At 40.1% G+C, this 19,469-nt stretch overlaps 1 protein-coding gene across 5 annotated transcripts in view; it reads left to right on the top strand.

Moving 5' to 3' along the window:
- Positions 1–10,709: 10,709 nt before the first annotated feature.
- The window catches only part of EML6 (EMAP like 6), a 285,307-nt gene continuing 276,547 nt past the window's right edge, over positions 10,710–19,469 (top strand). For all 5 annotated transcript variants that reach the window (XR_014841946.1, XM_021087539.2, XM_085019292.1 and 2 more), the window contains exons 1-2: positions 10,710–10,931; positions 11,691–12,409. Coding sequence is in view for 3 of the 5 variants with exons in the window: in XM_021087539.2 (XP_020943198.1) it covers positions 12,213–12,409 (197 nt within the window). In the remaining 2 variants the exon portion in view is untranslated. The remainder of the gene's footprint in view (positions 10,932–11,690; positions 12,410–19,469) is intronic.

The raw sequence follows: 19,469 nt of genomic DNA, 5'->3' as shown, positions 1-19,469 counted from the left end.
AAATCCATTGGTTTTCAGTGTATTCACAGTTGAGCAATTATCAGCACAATCTAATTTTAGAACATTTTTATCACACCTTCAAAAAAAAAAAAAATCCATACCCATTATTAGTCATTCACATTTCTCCCACCTACCCATCTTCTGCTCTTGCAAACCACTAATCTGCTTTATGTTTATGCAGATTTTTCTTTTCTGAACATTCATCTGGAAATGGAATCATGCAATGTGTGGTCTTTTGCAACTGGTTTCTTTTGCCTAAAATGACTTTTTTTTTAGGGATGCAGGTGTGACATGTGGAAGTTCCCAGACTAGGGCTTGAATCAGAGCTTTAGCTGCCAGCCTATGCCACAGCCACAGCAACAAGGGATCCAAGCTGTGTCAGACCTACACCACAGCTTACGGCAACAGACTCTTAACCCACTGAGCGAGGCCAGGGATTAAACCCGAATCATCATGGTTACTTTTTTGAGTTCATTTCCGCTGAGCCACAAAGGGAATTCCATAAAATAACATTTTCAAGGTTCTGTATTGTAGCTTTTACCAGTTCTTCATTCTTTTTCACTGAGGAATAATATTCCATTATATGATTATATATATTTTACTTATCCATTGTTGAATGGACATTTAGATTATTTACACTTTTGGCTATTTTGGGTAATGCTGCTGTGAACATTCATGTAAAAGATTTTGTATGGATGTGTGTTATTTCTCTTGGGTATATACCTAGAAATGGAATTGCTGTGTCACATGGTGACTCCATGTTTAATTTTTGGAGGAACTGTCAGGTTGTTTTCCAAAGCAGGTGCCTCATTTTAATCTTCACCAGCAATGTATGAGGGTTCCACTTTCTTCACATCTAGCTGATGCTTGTAATTGTCTTTTTGATATAGCAGGTGTGAAGTGGTACTTTATTGTGGTTTTGATTTGCATTTCCGTGGTGGTTAATGATGTAGAGCATCTCTTCATGAGCTATTTTTATTTAAGTGTTTTACTGGGTTAAAAATGTGGGCTCTAATCCCATTTGTTGATTGCTGGTGAAATATCATCAATTTTTTGCAGTCCAATGGTATTTAAAGTGTGATGCTAATGAGGTCAGGGCTACAAGGTCTAGCTCTAAACAATTTGGTTAGTTTTTATTTTATTATTATTTTTATTTTTTGGTCTTTTTAGGGCTGCACCCATGGCATATGGAGGTTTCCAGGCTAGGGGTCAAATCAGAGCTGTAGCTGCCAGCCTGTGCCACAACCACAGCAGCACCAGATCCAAGCTGCGTCTGTGACCGAAACCAAAGTTCAGAGCAGTGCTGGATCCTTAATCTGCTGAGCGAGTCCAGGGATCGAAACTGTGTCTTCATGGATGCTAGTCAGATTCGTTTCCACTGAACCACAACAGGAATTCCCAAATTGGTTGGTTTTTACAGAGAAAACTGTGGGTAAACAACTATGCTCCTATATCCTAATTCTATTCAATGCTCTGACAGGCTTTTGATATTGCCAATTAACAGGATCTGGAAAGATCAACCAAAGTGTATGTCCTAATGACGACAAAAATTATTACAATAAAAATACAATCTATCATCAACAGATGTTTTTGAGAGCAGTAATTTATGTATTTTTAAAGATTTTAATTTTTTTCTATTATAGTTGATTTACAATGTTCTGTCAATTTCTGCTGTACAGCAAAGTAACCCAGTCATATATAGGAGATTTGCAATATTATTGGTTTCAGATGTACAACATAAAGATTCAGTGTTTTTATAGATTATACACCATTTAAAGTTATTACAAAATAATGGCTATTTTTCCCTGTTCTGCATAATATATCCTTGAACTTATATTACAAATAGTAGTTTGTATCTGTTAATCCCATACCCCTATCTGGCCCCACCTCTATCCTCTCCCCACTGGTGTTCACTAAGTTTCTATATCTGTTAGTCTTTTTCTGTTATGTTATATATATATATATATATTTTTTTTTTTTTTTTAGATTCCGCATATAAGTGATAACATGGAGTGTGTGTCTTTGACTTATTTTACTAAGCATAATACCCTCAAGGTTGATTCATGTTATTGCAAATGGCAGAATTTCATTCTTTTTAATGGCTGAGTAGTTTTCCATTGGAAAAAATATATATAACATCTTTTTTATCCATTCAATTATTAATGGATACTTAGGTTGCTTCCATATTTTGGCTATTGTGAATAATGCTGCTGTGAACACTAGGGTGCATGTATCTTTTCAAAATAGTTTTTTGTTTGTTTGTTTGTTTTGAATATATACCCAGGAGGGGAATTGCTAGATCATATGGTAGTTCTAGTTTAAGTTTTTTGAGAAACCACTATACTATTTTCCATAGTTGCTATACCAGTTTATATTCCCACCAATCGTTCTCCACATCCTCGTCAACATTTGCTATTTGTAAGACTTTTTGATGATAGTCATTCTGACCGGTGTGGGGTGATATCTTAGAGCAGTTTTGATTTGCAGGTCTCTAATAATTAGCAATGTTTTCATGCCTTTCAGCCATCTGAATGTCTTCTTTGGGAAAATATTTATTCAGGTCTTCTGCTCATTTAAAAATTGTGTTGCTTTTTGATATTGAGTTGTACGAGATTTTAATATATTTTGGCTGTCAACCCCGTCAGTCATATCATTTGCAAATATTTTCTCCCATTCTGTACATTGTCTTTTTGTTTTGTTGATGGTTTCTTTTGATGTGCTGAAGATTTTAAGTTTAATTAGACCCCGTTTGCTTACTTTTGCCTTTATTTCTTTTGGCTTTGGAGATAGGTCCAAAAATATTGCTATGCTTTATATCAAAAGGGTGTTCTGCGCATGTTCTCTTCTAGGAGTTTTATGGTTTCAGGTCTTACTTTTAGGTCTTTAATCCATTTTGAGTTTATATTTGTGTATGGTGTGAGAAAACGTTCTAATCTCATTCTTTTGCATGTAGCTGTCCAGTTTTTACAGTACCACTTATTGAGACTATCTTTTTTCCATAGTATATTCTTTTTTTTTTTTTTTTTTGTCTTTTTTAGGGCCACACTTGCGGCATATGGAAGTTCCCAGGCTAGAGGCCGAATTGGAGCTGTAGCCACTGTCCTACACCACAGCCACAGCAATGCTATATCCGAGCTGTGTCTTTGACCTACATCACAGCTCGCAGCAATGCTGGATCCTTAACTCACTGAGTGAGGGCAGGGATCAAACCTGTGTCCTCATGGATGCTAGACAGATTTGTTTCTGCTGAACCATTATGGGAACTCCCATGGTATATGCTTGCCTCCTTTGTTGTAGATTGGCTTTAGATGTATTGGTAATGACTTACTGGGTTTGGGTTTTTTTTGTTTGTTCGTTTTTGTCTTTTTATGGACTCACTCGTGGCATATGCAAGTTCCCAGGCTAGGGATCGAATCGGAGCTACACCTGATGGCCTACAACACAGCCACAGCAACATGGGATCTGAGTGGCACATGCAACCTACAACACAACTCATGGCAATGCTGGATCCTTAACCTACTGAGCAAGGCCAGGGATAGAACCCACATCCTCCTGGATTCTAGTTGGGTTCCTTATCATTGAGCCACAATGGGAACTCTGACTTATTGTTTTAATAAAAATGTTACATACTCATTTCAAACATTTTTGAACAATCCAAAAGGTACGAAAAAGAAGGTAAAAATTTCTAAATCTCACCACTCCAGAAATAACCAGGTAGGTTTTGGTAAACTATATTACAATATCTCTATACAAATATAGTTAGAGATGAACAGATGGTTGAATGGATAGAAGTAATTTCATGAGGAGTTCATGGCTCAGCAGGTTAAGAACCTGACACAATCTCCATGAGGATACAGGTTCAATCCCAGGCCTCATTCAGTGGGTTAAGGATCCAGCATTGCTGCCAGCTGCACCATAGTTCACAGATGCGACTTGGATCCAGCATTTCTGTGGCTGTGGCGTAGGCCCCGCAGCTGCAGCTCCAATTCAACCCTCAGCCTGGGAACTTCCATATGCCACAGGTATGGCCATTACAAAAAAAAAAAATTCATGAGAAGGGAATTATATTATACCAGCTTTTTAAAAATAAAAAGTTTCAGAATTCTTGTTGTGGTTCAGTGGGTTAAGAATCTGACTGCAGCAGCCTGTTTGATCCCCAGCCCAGTTCAGTGGGTTAAAGGATCCAGCATTGCTGCAGCTGTGGCACAGGTCACAATTGCCACTCGGATTCTTTCCCTGGCCTGGGAACTTCCATATGCTGTGGGTGAAGCTGTAAAAAAAAAAAATGAAATAAAAATTTAAAAGTTTAAACTAATTTTACTTTGACTTAATAACAACAAAAAAGGTGAAACTGAAGAATGAATGCAGAGAACTCTTTCCCTATTAACTTGATTCATTGCTCATTTCTCATCTTTTTTATCATGACATCACCATTTCTGATTCTTTCGTTCACCTCTTGGGTAGTTGAATATCATCGTCACGTAGTTTCTTCACGAGTGTGGTAGCAGAAATTTCTGATAAACACAAACAGTACATTTTCTGTTTTTCCTTGGTAAAATATTCCTGATTTAAAAGTATACACAGCCCCCATTATATAGTATATATCCTAGCCTCCCTTGCAGCTAGATGCACTCTTAAGTTCTGGCCAAAGAAATGGAAGCAGAAGTGTATGAAACTTACAGAAAATCTCCCTAAATGGAGCAGATCTTCTGTTCTCCTTCCTGCTAGCTGTAATGCAAATGTAAATGCTGAAGTTTGTTCTGTTATCTTAAACCATGACTTGGAGGATCTGTGTTGAAGGTATAAGATAGGAAGATTGTGGGTATCTGATAACTTCTTAATCTGCTATACTTCCAGACTTTTTATGTGAGAAACTTCTACCTTCTTTAATAGTGTATTTGGGTCCTTTAAGTCATTTGCCATTAAATGTCATTATAATGGTCACAAGGGCTAAAAACACCCTTGAAATTCTTTAATATTTGATAATGTCTGCCTGCTGCCTTTACACTTAAACAACTTAACTGGGTATAATTCTGATGTTACATTTTCCTTCTCTATCAGAACTTATAAATACCGGTCCATTTTTTTTCCCGACATTGGAGGTTGCAGTGCAGAAAGTGAGGCCAGCCTGGTTTCTACACCCATTCCCCATTTTTATTTCTTCCTAGATCCTTGAGAAACATTTTCCCAGTCTTGTATAATAAGTTTTCAAACATACAGAAAAAGATACCTAGATTAAGAAACTGCTAATATTTGCTGTATTTGCTTTATCTCTCCTGTGCATGTGTATATTATATAGATAACTCATTTCTTTCTAAATCACTTGAAGGTAAGTTGTAGATGTAGCATTTTACTTCTAAATGCTTTAGATGTGTCTCCTTAGAATACAGCTTTCCAAAGAATAAGAACAGTAATGCCTTACTATCCTCTAGTATCCATTTTGTATTAAAATTCCCCAGTTGTTTCTTCTCCACATATTGTCTTTTGTGGCCTTGAAAAATTCAGGATCCAAGATCCAATCAGGATTCCTACATTGCATTTGGTTGTTACATCTCTTTAGTCTCTTTTAAAAAGAACATGCCCCATGTTTTTGTTTTATACTTTTTATTTCATTACACTTACTTTTTTTTGATGAGGTCTGACCAGTTGTGTTGTACACTGCCCTATTTTTTGGTTTTACCTGATATTTTACTTTTGGTTTCAATGAACTTGTCCACCTGTCCTATATTTTCTATAAACTGAGAGTTAAGTCTTAAGACTTGATTAAACTTGCGTTAGATATTATTCAGCCAAAAACACTGTATGTGTATTTCATACTGCATTGTATCAGGAGGCAGAAGGAGCAGGTCATGCCAGTACTAGTGATACTAAGTTTGATAAATTGATTGATAAATTGATTGAGATGGTGATCTCCAGAGGTCTCCATTTAAAGACACATAATTCGAAGGGTGGTTCTTTAGCATTATGGGAAGGAATAGCCTCTCTTAATCATTTTGGTATACATCAATGAACTCTTCCTACATCAGTCACATCATTGGATGACTTTTAAATCTATTATTTCCCTACATTTATTAGCTAGCATTCTTAGGGTTAATAGCTTTCCTTTATCAACTGAGAATAAACTTAATTTCCTCCAAGAAGACGGAGTAAATGCAAAATTTTTCTCTTTAATTACTAATTGGCAGAGATGGTATAACAGTCTTTTCTAAAGTTGGCAAATGATTTTGAAATGTTATTCTTTTAAAAAATTTATTATAGTTTATTTATAACATCAATTTATGCTGTATACCAAAGTGACACAGTATTATACACACACACACCACACATATGTGTATACATAAATATGCATATACATTCTTATATTATTTTCTGTCATGTTCTATCCAAGATTGGATATAGTTCCCTGTGCTATTCAATAGGACCTCATTGCTTATCCACTCCAAATGCAGTAGTTTGCATCTCCTAACCCCAAACTCCCGGTCCATGCCCTCCCCCTCTCCCTCGGCAACCACAAGCCTATTCTCATTGTCCATGAATTGTTTCTGTTCTGTAGGTAGGTTCATTTGTGCCATATTTTAAATTCCACATACAAGTGATATCATATGGTATTGGTCTTTCTCTTTCTGACTTACCTCACTTAGTATGAGAATCTCTAGTTCCATCCATGTTGCTGCAAATGGTATTATTTTGTTCTTTTTTATGACTGAGTAGTAGTCCCTTGCGTATATGTACCTCATCTTCTTAATCCATTCATCTCTCGATAGACATTTTGGTTGTTTCCATGTCTTGGCTATTGTGACTACTGCTGCAATGAACATAGGGTGCATGTATATTTTTCAAGGAAAGTTTTGTCTGGATGTACGCTCAGGAGTGGGATTGCTAGATCACATGGTAGTTCTATATTTAGTTTTCAGAGGGACCTCCATATTGTCTCCTACAGTGGTTGTATCAGTTTACATTTCCACCAACAGTGTAGGAGGGCTCCCTTTTCTCCACACCCCCTCCAGCATTTGTTATTTGTAGACTTGTTAGTGATGGCCATTCTGACTGGTGTGAGGTGTTACCTCATTGTAGTGTTGATTTGCATTTCTCTAATAATTAGTGATGTTGAGCAGTTTTTCATAGGCCTGCTAGCCATCAATATGTTGCCTTTGGAGAAATGTCTATTTAGGTCTTCTGCCTATTTTTCAATTAGGTTGTTTGGTTTATTTTGCTGTTGAGTTGTATGAGTTGTTTGTATATTTTGGAGATTAAGGCCTTGTCGCATCATTTGCAATGATTTTCTCCCATTCCAAAGGTTGTCTTTTTTTTTTTTTTTTAAATAGTTTCCTTTGCTTTGCAAAAGCTCATAAGTTTGATTAAGTCCCATTGGTTTATTTTATTTTATTTTACTTTTATTTCTATTGCCTTTGGAGACTGACCTAAGAAAACATTTGTATGGTTGAGGTCAGAGAATGTTTTGCCTATGTTCTAATTTGCTAGGATATGCCTCCAACGAGACTATATCAATTTTTCTCTGGTATACAGTTTATCATTTTAATCTGCAGATTCAGTTCTCTAATATATTCCTCTATTTTATTTTTTTGTTGTTGTTGTTGGCTTTTCTAATTTAGAAATACCAATGATCTGTAGACTGGGTTAGCTTTGCTCTCTCAAGCATCATCTGTCTATTTTAATATCCTTGTCTTTTTCCTCCGCAGTTCTTGCGATAATTTCCAGCGTTTCCTCCATCCTTGTAGTTTGATTTCCATTTTTTTGGTGTGTGTTTTGTTTCAAATGTATGCATTAGATCTGAAACTGTGTTCATATTTGATTATTTCTTTAGCTTGGCTTTTATTTTTTGTATCCATCTTTAAGCTCTTGATATTTTAAATTCATATTGTATTAAGTTCTCTTTGGTAGAGAATCTGCTTCTTTGATATAAGTTTTATTCCATATGATAAAGTTCCTTCATCTATCTTTTGCATATAATATGCCCTTCTTCCAAGGCTTTGGTTTGCTTTTGCTATGCCATTACTTTGTCACTTGTTTGATGTGACAGCTCTTACCAAATCATTTATTCAGATAAATTATATATAAACTTTTCTTGAAACTCTTCTCATCTTATCTGGAAATAAATTGATCTTCTTAGAGCTATAGTTTCGTGGCTGGATATTGCTTTTAATCCACTCTGCTGTAGCCTAACATTGGAAAAGGGTGGAGTAGGGAAAACAGTGAGACATACTGGGATTGAGTATAGCTTCTGCTTGGGGATAGGGCTTTGCTCTTTCTTGAGATCCTATGAAATGTCCAGTTCCAGGGCTCATTCCATTCATCCAAAAGTATATCTTACTCCTATGTATTTCAGCTTATTCCTTTGATTCTGCAGAATGCATTGATGATGGCACATTCTGGGGAAACTTACTTCTGCTGAAGACCCAAGGTAATACATAGAGTCTTCTTTTCTGAAAGTACCCTCTCCTCCAACCTGGAAATTATACTCTTACTTAATGTACTTGTATAAACTGAAGTATTTTAGTGAGAATTTTCATGAGTTCCTGAAATTACCTTATGTCTTTAATACTATTTCTTGAGAATATTTTTCCCTTTCACTGTCTAAGAAACTTGAGGAGGAAAATTCTGTTAACTATGCTTTTCTCTGCTTTATTTTCCCCTCAGTTGTTTAATAATAAATAGATCTATTGGGTTGGGAAGCATAGGTATACCCATTTAACTAAAAGTACAATATGGTGTAGCATTGTGGTCATTAGTCATATTACAGGTTATCTGAGGAAATGAACATGTCATGTTACATTACTTTCTATTCGTTTAGGAGACTTTTTTTTTTTTTTTGGCTTTTCTAGGGCCACACCCATGGCTTATGGAGGTTCCCAGGCTAAGCATCTAATAGAGCCGCCAGCCTATGCCAGAGCCACAGCAACGTAGGATACGAGCCATATCTGTGACCTACACTACAGCTCACGGCAACGCGGGATCTTAACCCACTGAGCAAGGCCAGGGATCGAACCCGCAACCTCATGATTCTTGGTTGGATTCATTAACCACTGAGCCACGATGGGAACTCCAGGAGACTCTTTTCAACAGCCTTTGGAACTTTCTCTGGAAGATGTCCCTTCCTTTCTGGACCATTGCTGCTACCTCTAATATAGAACCCCACGCACTATAATACCTGATACATTGACTACTACTGTTTTTATTGGTATTCCTCTCTTCAAAATTAACGTTTCAAAAATAATCCAATGGCTTTCCATTATTTTAAGAAAATGGTGCAAACCTCTAGGGCCAGCTCCATCCGCAATCTAACCTCTTAGGTTTATGTTCCTTTCCTATCTTACATGAATTCTCTCTTGTACCAATTCTACTCTCTAAATCTGTTTTTTTTTTCTGCATTTACTCTTTTATTCCATTAAACCTATGCAGAATGCTCTTTCAATTTATCTTTACTTATCTCAAGTCAACCTTTATTTCCTATTTCCTCCATGAAGTCGTTCCTGACAAACAGCTGAAAAAGCTCTTTATCTTACAATCTTTATATAGAATTGTTTCTGTTTAATTCATTGGCACTGCTTTATAACATGACATTATCAGTCATTACATTTAACCTACATCTCAAGTCTTTCAGATTTTGTTTTGTTTTGGTTCTGGTTTTGATATTTGGTAGTGACCTTCTCAGCTAGCACCGAGGGGTTTTATGGATTTGTAGATTCCCATTTCCTTAAAAAGAGTGATGAGACCAGTTCCATCCTCTTCATTGCTACAGGCAGCAGTTGCTCATCCAAACTCTGGCACTTCTAATCTTCTGGAGGCTTTCCTATCATTCACAGGACTGTATTAAAGCTTGAGGTAGTTCAAGAATTGAATAAGTGATTACAAAGAGCACAGAAAGGAAAGGGCACACTACCAATGTCCCTTGAATTGTCCTTCTGTAGTCTTTTAGTCGGTGAGATTTTGAAACCTCTTCTCAGAGGTCAGCTGTGGCCCAGATTTGAAAAGAGGCTACTTCAGAACACACTGGAATTCACATAGTTCACTTTGGGCAGTTATAGGAGAAATGCTACCGGCTTGTGTGTCAAGGTTAGTTGCTCTCTTGGCATGAGCACCTTCTCATTTGCAAAATCTGGTTATCCGTAAATAACCCAAGTTTTATGAGGCACCTCATGTGGAAGGCGCTGGTCCTTGAGACAAAGTGAAAGTACATCCCCAGCATTTTTCTTAAATGTGGCAGCACTGAAATTTAACAGATTAGAATCAACCTGAATAAAGAGTAAAACTGAAGTAGGAAACAAACTTGGGCTTGAGTCGGCTACCTACAGTAGCCCTCACCGTTAGGTGCAGGAGAATTTCTTGAGGTGGGCCGTAGGGATGGTATAGGTCGCTAGTCCATCCCCACTGCTCTTCTTTTTAGATACACAAGCTCACGGGCCAGCCGCCTCAGTCACTAGGGAATGCAGGGCGCTGTCCAGTGGTCGTCCTTGCCTAGCCTTTCTCTGCTCAGCGTGAGAACCTCTTGCACCGCAGACCAAGTGAACGGCCTCGCTACAACCCACTCGGGGAGCATGGAATTCTGGGATTTGTGGTCTGGCCCCGCACACTCCCAGCAGGAGCTGGGTTGAAGAGGACTAGACTTCCCAGGATGCACAGGGGAAGGGAGCAACTCTGCGGCGGGGAGGGAGGGGGTAGTCCCAGCGCTCCGGGGCGTCGCCGTTTCCAAGAGCCAAGATCTCGCCTGGTAACCAGCAGCCGCGGTTCCCGCAAGCGGCGCTGTGGCCCCGCCCCCGGAGCCCAGTCTTGAGGAAGAATCTGTCTCCCGCTGCACCCCAGTGACGAAGCCCATCCTCGGGTGCAGAAGGCGGGTAGGGGAGGGCAAGCAGAGGATTTCACTCGCCTTTGCGAGATCCGGGACCTGCTGGCGGCCCCCCCTCATAGCAGAGGTTAGAGGCGCGAGAGCTGGATCGGGTGTGGGAGGAGTGCAGTACACCGCCACCGCGGCAGTGCGCGCGGGCCGGGATGTCCCTGGGGACTGGTATCCCTCGGATCCGCGGCGACCGACTGATGCCTGGGATGTGTGTGTGCGTGCGCGTGTGTGTGATTTACTGTCCCCACTGGTTACGCGGGCATCCTGTCCCTACGCCGGGCTAGAGCTAGAGGCATAACCCTTGAGCCCACGGGACCACATAGCTAGAGCAGACTTTCCTGGGGAGAGGTGCACGATTTTGTCCACTTGTTAATTATTTAATTTCTTCCGAACCAGGAGCATTTGTAGATTGCCCTTTCCTCCTCCAACTGCACTAGTGTCTCCAATTCAGAAAAATCTTTTATGACGCTTGCTGTTAGAGTTGCTGATTAGTGAGAGCTGCTAAGTTCTTTATGGTTTTCTCGGCCAAAAGAGGGTTCACAGAGGGTATGAATTTTGAACACCTACACGACAACTAATTGGAGCATCTAAAAATGACCGTTGCATATTTGCTCTGGCTTAATGGGTAAACAACAAATGGTCTTTCAAGTCATAGCCGCATTTAGGACATATTTCATATCATTGAAAAGATGGATCTGGAGGGAGAAAGGGGAAGTAGTTGACAGTTTTTAAAAAACTTGGTTTAGTTAGGGGATCATTTTCTTGGACTGGGTGACTTATGTAAAATATCTGTTTCTTTCTTTCTTTCTCACTATCGCATCCTGGATATATACAGTCAGTTTCGGATCCAAGGATGGTGATGGCAAAGCTTCCCCAAGTTCCTTGTCAAATTAAAGCTGTCATAGAATAAATCCCACTGCCTGCTGTGAGGCTCCTCCACACTACAAACTTCAGTGAGTGAACGGGGTAATCAGTGTTTGGATATGCAGATCTCTGATTTAAAAGGCGGGGTGACCCCCTCAAGAATCTCTCCCGAGGGCCAGAGCCCGCAGGTGCAGTGAGGCTTGCAAGCGGGTGCTCGAAGACGTCTCGCTCAGGGAGAGGGAGCCGGGGCGCCCGGCGGGGTCTGGCGGCCGCTCACCCGCGGCTCATCTCTGGCGGCGGCGGCAGCGGATGATGGTGGCGGCAGGCGCGCTGGTCTGTGTGTGTGCGTCGCCGCGGAAATCAGCGCCCGGTGCTGCACATTGAGCCCTTGCAGGTCCTCCACAGCCCGAGCCTTGGCGAAGACAGACCCGGCGCGCAGGGGCCACGGACCCGCGCGCGGGGGGGCCGGGGGGGCGAGTGGGGTTGGCTTATCATGGCGGATCGGACAGCTCCCAGCTGCCAGCTCCGGCTGGAGTGGGTGTACGGGTACCGGGGTCACCAGTGCCGCAACAACCTGTACTACACCGCTGGCAAGGAGGTGGTCTACTTTGTGGCCGGAGTCGGGGTGGTTTACAATACCCGCGAGCACAGCCAAAAATTCTTCTTGGGACACAACGACGACATTATCAGGTAAGGAGGTGGCCTGGGGCGATGGGGAGAGGTTGGGTGGGTGGGGAGGTTGGAAGGGTGAGGAGCAGGATGACCCACTGGGCTTCCCTGGAGTCAGATCCGGGCGCCCCATGGAATAAAGGATTCTCTCAGGAACCGCATGGAATTACAGAAGGGCTGTTGATTCTAAGGCAAGGGCAAAAACAGGATAGGGGGTGCAGGTGGGGAGGGAGAGGTCCCTTTTATCCTTATTCCTCCGGAAGCCTTTTAAATCTCTAAGGAGTTAAGTATCCTGATGCGTTTTTGGTGTTCATTCCAGCTACAAGTGGAAGGAATCCTAGGTAACTATCAAACACTTCTTCCCTACCTAACTAGGAAACTATAGGACCAATAACCTAAACTGTGGGCATCGTCTCTGGGGGCAGGGGTGCTCTTCAGAAGTTTCCTAGTAAGCAGGAGTATTGAAAATTAAAAACAAAAAAACCCCCCAAAAACCTAAAAGATTTTGTTAAAGGTAATTTCATATTTTTCAGATGCTTTGAAATGGAAATGTCTGCAGTGTGTGGGGAGTTTGTTCTCTAATATTTCACTTGGTAGTAACTTAATGCCAAAAAGCATATTTATCCACTAAATGGATGCTTCCATACCATCACTGAGGATATAAAAGGCTGGCAGTTGCTGGACCACACAATCCTACCAGCCAGCCCACAGAATGACCAACATATAGCAGCTAATGGCCGGGACTGATTAGAAGAGCAAAACTGGATGACTAGCCATTTTAGGGGTCCTCCTGAGTAAATTGTACAGGGCTGTATTTTGATTTTTGGCCCTTTCCTCTTATCTTTGGACCAGATGAATTTTCCTCCAGCCCATAACAGCTTCTCCTATGACCAAACAAGGTGTGGTCCAGATGCTGTTCACAGGGAATTCTTTTCAGCCTTGGGCAGTTAGGGAAGATTTCCATGCTATGGGAGCCTCAGCCCACAGGGAAAATGACTTGTGAGGATAGACTGCAACTGACAGAGACCATATTTGTACCTTCCAGACTTGTGTGTTCATTGATGTAGAACAACTTCCATCACATTTCAGAATATCGCCACCTGTGCTCTAAGTTTCCTTTCCTAATGAAATAAATGGTTATGTGGTGTAGTGTTAATGTCTTAATTTCTCCGTGGGAAGAATAATTTCAAAGACTGTTCCCCCCCTCCTTGTAGTGTGATTGTTCTGCAGCCTTTCTTTCCCCCTGAGCCCTAGAGTTGAAAATTTTTTACAGAAAGTAAAAACTTAATATTTGAAAATACAGTGAGATATGTTTTTTAAAAATCTTGACCTTTAGAAGATGTAGATTTTTAGATACTCTTCTGTTCTCAAGATTTGGCGGAACTGACATGTAAAACTTTCTTCATGTCACATCTGACAAAATAGCTTTCTTTTTCTCTCTCTGAGATGATAATGGTTGTGCTTGGGGCATCCTTACCTAATTCCTTCCTGGAGATTGTGCCTCTGTAATTGCCAGGCTGATTATTAAAGTCACAGGTACAAATGATTAACAGTGACTGGTGAAAAGGTTAGATGTTTAAAAATTAAAACCCATTATGTTTTCTCTCTTTCTTAATGCAGTGCTTTCCATTATACCATCAAAATAAGATGTAGTCCTTTGGGGGAAGGGAGAGAGTGGCAATTAACAGAAAATTCCCTGTGGTTAAATAATATGAATGTGACAGTTCACTGAACTACTTTGAGGATTTGAACTCCTAATCTTAATTTTTTTTCTCTAATAGGAAAAAAAATTAAATGCACTGTTGAAACTGAAGGTGGGAAAAGGGTGGAGTTGCAGTGAACTGCTGCTGTTATGACAGGCTGTTGGACTAGTGGGGATGTGATGGTATCTGGCTTAGTTTAAGAAACACTAGGATTTGAAGAAAAGGTAAATGAAGTTATTTGTGTAACTGGGTTTGCAGATTGCTGGAAAAAAAGACAATTTAGCTGCTGGTTTATTTATTAAGGTGGTTATATTTTTACACTGAATAGTGACATAGCAAGCCTGCCTGCAGATAAAAGGGTTTTTATTGCTAAATTCTCCATATTTATTTGGGTCTGAGTGGGAGCAGAGTTCTTTAATATCCATATATGTCTTTGCACATGGGAATAAAATTAAGTCCAACAGATTAAAAACCACAAACCACAGATCATTATATAATTAAGAGCTGCAAAATTAGAGAATATAGAAGGTTTATGGTGTTATTTTGCTTTATTATATATATGTAAATATCTTTTTCCAGTAAAGGTAGTACACAAACCATATTTGTTTTTATTCTTATGATATGGGACACTTAAGTGCCATTTCCTTCATAATTTTATTCCCAGAAGATATTAGATATATGAAATTAATATTGTAAAGTGTTGGGAATATTAATGTATTCACTGTGTATATGGAGAGGAAATTTGTACTCTTTTATCTTCATGAACTTCAACTCATTTCTGTAGAGCTCAGTTATACTACTAATTTTTTTCTATTTAAAATATTGAAGTTTGTCATTGAATGAGGACCAAAGCTAAGGTTTTAGTGCAAAAATATTTCGGGATTTTTGGAAACATGACATGAATATTAAAGCTTCTAACTCTTGATTCCATCGAACAAGATAATATAAGTAATTGTCCACTTAGCTTTGGCCTTAGTTTGAAAGATATATTCATAATGCATACATTTCCTGCTGCTGTATTGTGCTGCTTTCCCTAGAATATTAACTAGAAAGCAGCCCAACAAATATTGATACCACACTCTGTTTCAGAAAACCGTGTCATCTCTGAGATTACCATGAACTTTAATAATAATGTAGGATTTGGCAGAGCTCATTAGAGCTCAGCATATGTGTCCTGATTTGACAGACTATGTGTTTAAGTCAAAAATTAAAAAAAAATGTTGATACGTGAAGCATAATGTGATTTATTGGTTGCGGAGGCTTAGTTTTATTCTCTTGAATGATTACTCGTCAACACAGATAACAGAGTAGGGAATGATGGCATATTTTAGCTTTGATAATGTGGTGACGGGACAAGTAAATACTTAAAACAGAGTTTGCTCCTGAGCTAACACCAGAACAATAATAGACGCAGGGAAAATTACTAACTTAGTAACTGCAGTTTCTGCAAACAGGTAGCAGACCATGACCAAAACTGGAGCAAATGAAAGAAAAGGTCCTGAGCACATTTGCTCTCTATCACCTACCACCCATTTTCACAGTGACTCCATCTGAGACTTTTATGTCCTTACTCTGGATGCCTATACTGTGTTTGACCAGCCCTCTGTCTGCATTCTCTTTTCTCTTATTTTTCAGCTCTCTTTTGTAAGGGGGGTTTTCTGCAGCACCATTTCTAGGGGAAAGGGCACTGACTTTGATTTCACATGCACTCAGGTTTGAACCTACTCTGCTGTTTACTAGAGGCATCCGAATGAGTGGCTGGACCTCTCAAGGCCTTGTTTGTGAGGGGGTGGGTAACAACACCTACATTGCAGAATTGTAACTATTAGAAATAATATTTGCAGATGGTTTAGTGTGGGGCCTGGCCCTTAGTTGGTGCTCTATAAATGCTTTTAGTAATGATAGTAGTCATATAGTATTTGATTAAAAACACACACACCAAGAACCAAACAATGATTCCTTATTGTCCACAGTCTAAAGTCCAGATTCATGAGTTGTCCATTCTTTCTGGCTTTAGCCTACCTTTCTATCTTTATTTCCTCCCCACTCTTTTTTTTTTTTTTTTTTGGCTGCTCCTGCAGCGTGTCACAGTTCCCAGGCCAGGAATTGAACCCAAGCCACGGCAGTGTCAATCCCAGATCCTTAACTCCTAGACCACCAGAGAACTCCTGTTTTCCTTTTTTTAAAAAACCACAAATTTTTTCCTTCCCAGTTGCCATGTAGTAATATTACTCTGTTTTTTCCTGCCTCCGGCTGGAATGATTTATCTCCCCCTTCACGCTCCCCTTGTTCCCCTCCCAGCAATGGCACAGTGGTGGGAGCAGGGCTTTGATCAGACAGACCTGATTTTGAACCTAGATCTGCCACCATTTGAGCGACTTGGAGAAGTTACTAACCCTCTGTGAGTCTCAGCTATCATCTGTAAAATAACGTCTCATCCAGGCAATGGAGGTTTAAAGGTATGTTGTAGCTTGTGGAGACTGCATACAAGGTGCCCCATAGTGTTTTCTATCTGTGTCCTGCATAGCCCCACCCATTTTAATCTCACCTCTCGGAGTTCCCGTTGTGGCGCAGTGGTTAATGAATCCGACTGGGAACCATGAGGTTGTGGGTTCGGTCCCTGCCCTTGCTCAGTGGGTTAATGATCCGGCATTGCTGTGAGCTGTGGTGTAGGTTGCAGACGCGGCTCGGATCCCGCGTTGCTGTGGCTCTGGCGTAGGCCGGTGGCTACGGCGCCGATTCGACCCCTAGCCTGGGAACCTCCATATGCCGCGGGAGCGGCCCAAGAAATAGCAACAACAACAACAACAAAAACAAAAAGACAAAAAAAAAAAAAAAAAATCTCACCTCTCCCTTGAGATCTTTTACTGTCCATAGATGAAAGGGTGCTATGCACTCCTGAAGTTTTGCATCTTTCGTGACCAATACTACCCACTTAATATGTATCATTTAATGCTATTCTTTAATGCTGAATGTTTTCATTTGTAAATGTGTATAAGATCCTCGAGGCTGAGAATGCATTTAATAAGCAGAGCCAGCATTTCCTGAGTGTAGACTCAGTGCTAAATGTGTGTACAGATTTATCTCTTCCATCCTCTTGACAACCCCATGACATTGGCACTGCTGTAAGCCCTAGTTTACTGGGAGACCAAGGTTCAGAGTGGTTAAAGATTTTGCCCCTGGTCATTATTTAGCAGATTGTAGAATGGGAATTGGAGCTCAAGATGGTCTGATTCTAAAAGCCCAGAGCTGTCACTTCATTGCTTTACAGATTTTCAAATTTTTTAGTCACTCTGGTCCATACCACTCCTTGTTTCTAACCACAACTCAATGAGCTTGTAGCTCCTTGTAAACTCAGTTTATCAATTCTGTGCTTTATTCATCGGGTGTTTGAAGCAGATCACTAGAACTCTGTCTAGAAATGGAAGCATGGTCAAGTTCACCTGAGGAACATCACCAGCTTTGAAGCAATGACCTGAAACAGTGATCTACTATGAGATATTAAAAACTTTTAAAGGTGTTAATTATGACATGCTAAAATAATCTGGTGCTACACATACAAATGAACTCATTGAATTTGAAGAGAAGGATGTGATAGACATGGTTGGGCCTGGAGTGTTGGGTAAACAGCTTCACATGAAGGTCTGGAGATGTGATTTCATATTCTTGAGTCCTTTGACATTTTGAATAAGGAAACATGGGGGTAACTATAAAGAATCAATCCCATATTGAGTGTCTGATCTGTACCAGATACTAGGTATACATATGTAATTATTTATACACATATGCATACACAGACATACATACACACAGAATTCCCCTCACTCACAACTCTGAATGAGAGTCTTCATTTTACAGACATAGCTCAGTGAAGGAAGGAGATTTAAGCAAAGTCACACAGTGGTACCATCCACTGTTCCTTGGCTCTCACTTGCTCTGTTCATTGGCATGAGCATGAAATGAAAGGTTTTGATGGAAACTTATGGTCTCTTGCTAGATAATTTTACTATTACCATTTCTGTTAAGAAGCTATCATCTGGTGACTTTTATTAAGATTTATTTATCTAAATTGGGTACATTTGACTCTTTTTCATTTGTTTATTCATCAAAAACTCTTTTCACCTCTGGAATGTAGCAGGTGCAGGAGTGCAGTATGTAGCATGACCAGATTCTTGCCCTCATTCTGGTGGGAAAGGCCAACAATGAATGAATAAGAAAGCAAGGTGAATACAGATTGAGATAAGTACTAAGGAGGGAATGACTGTGGAGGGGAGCTGGACTGAGTGGGAGTGTGGGCGCTACCTTAGATGAGGTTTCCAGAGCAGTTCTCTAGGGAGATGGTGTTTAAGCTGATACCTGAAGGATGGGAAGGGCAGGTAAGTGAGGATGTGATGAAGAGATGTGCCAGGGTGGGAGCGAACTAGGTATGCCCAGGACTCTGGTATAGCTATCCAGAGAAAGACCAAGGTCATAGTAGTTCTCATCCAGGTCATTGATGCCTCATGGGTTTTGGCACCATATGTCCTAGATTTCTCAGGACAGTCACAGATATTCCATTCCATTATTGTTATGAGTATGCTTGTTCTTGTCGTATTATGGGTCACTTTTAAATTCAGAATATGTGATGATGTTTTTACTTTTAAAATGTGGTTACTGTATAATGGCTCAGTGCTTGAAAAATGTTACCCTGGAGTATGCTTTCTTATAAAGAATGATATTGGCTCCACCACCAACAGTCAATCAGAATGTAGATTACTCTGTGGCAAGTGAAAAACCGTTCCATGGCAGCTTCCCTAATCCTAATGCAGCATCCCTAACCCTAATATCCTAGGGCCTCTCCAGCCCTCAAAGATGTGATCTGAACATCTTTGCAATGTAGGTTATGTATTTGTCACCAAAGAAGAAAAAGGAAGCTGCTGGAAGGTTACCTTGCTGGCTCTGCTTCTGAGACTAACTCTCCCTGGTAGGCTGAAGCCACATGGAAAGCCATCCCTTAGCGAGCAGAGTACACATCCTCAGCAATCAGCCTCCTCTTGTAGGTTTAACTTGATTTACCATATGTGGATTGGTCTTAAATGTAATTAAAGTGCTTGACAGCAAACAGTTCTTCTCAAATATCATTATGCATAGGAGTCACCTGAGCACTGGCTAATAAAATCCAGATTCTGAGTCAGTAAGTCTGATGTGAAGCCTGACATTCTGCATTTCTAACCAGCTCCCAGTTGATGCTAATGCTGCTGGTCTACTCTGTAGCAAGACTTTAGGGATCTTATTGGTATCTTTCAGAGCTCAATAGACGAGTGTTTTTTTTAACACAAAAGATATTGCCAGCTTGTGAAATATACATGCGTATATTAATAATATATATGATTCATATA

The sequence above is a fragment of the Sus scrofa genome, chromosome 3, assembly GCF_054392235.1.
Source record: "Sus scrofa isolate SSC_HxYL_T2T_F1_AM1 chromosome 3, Sscrofa_HxYL_maternal_Yorkshire_Landrace_v2.0, whole genome shotgun sequence".
NCBI lineage: Eukaryota > Metazoa > Chordata > Mammalia > Artiodactyla > Suidae > Sus > Sus scrofa.
This window is presented reverse-complemented; position numbering and strand designations above follow the sequence as displayed.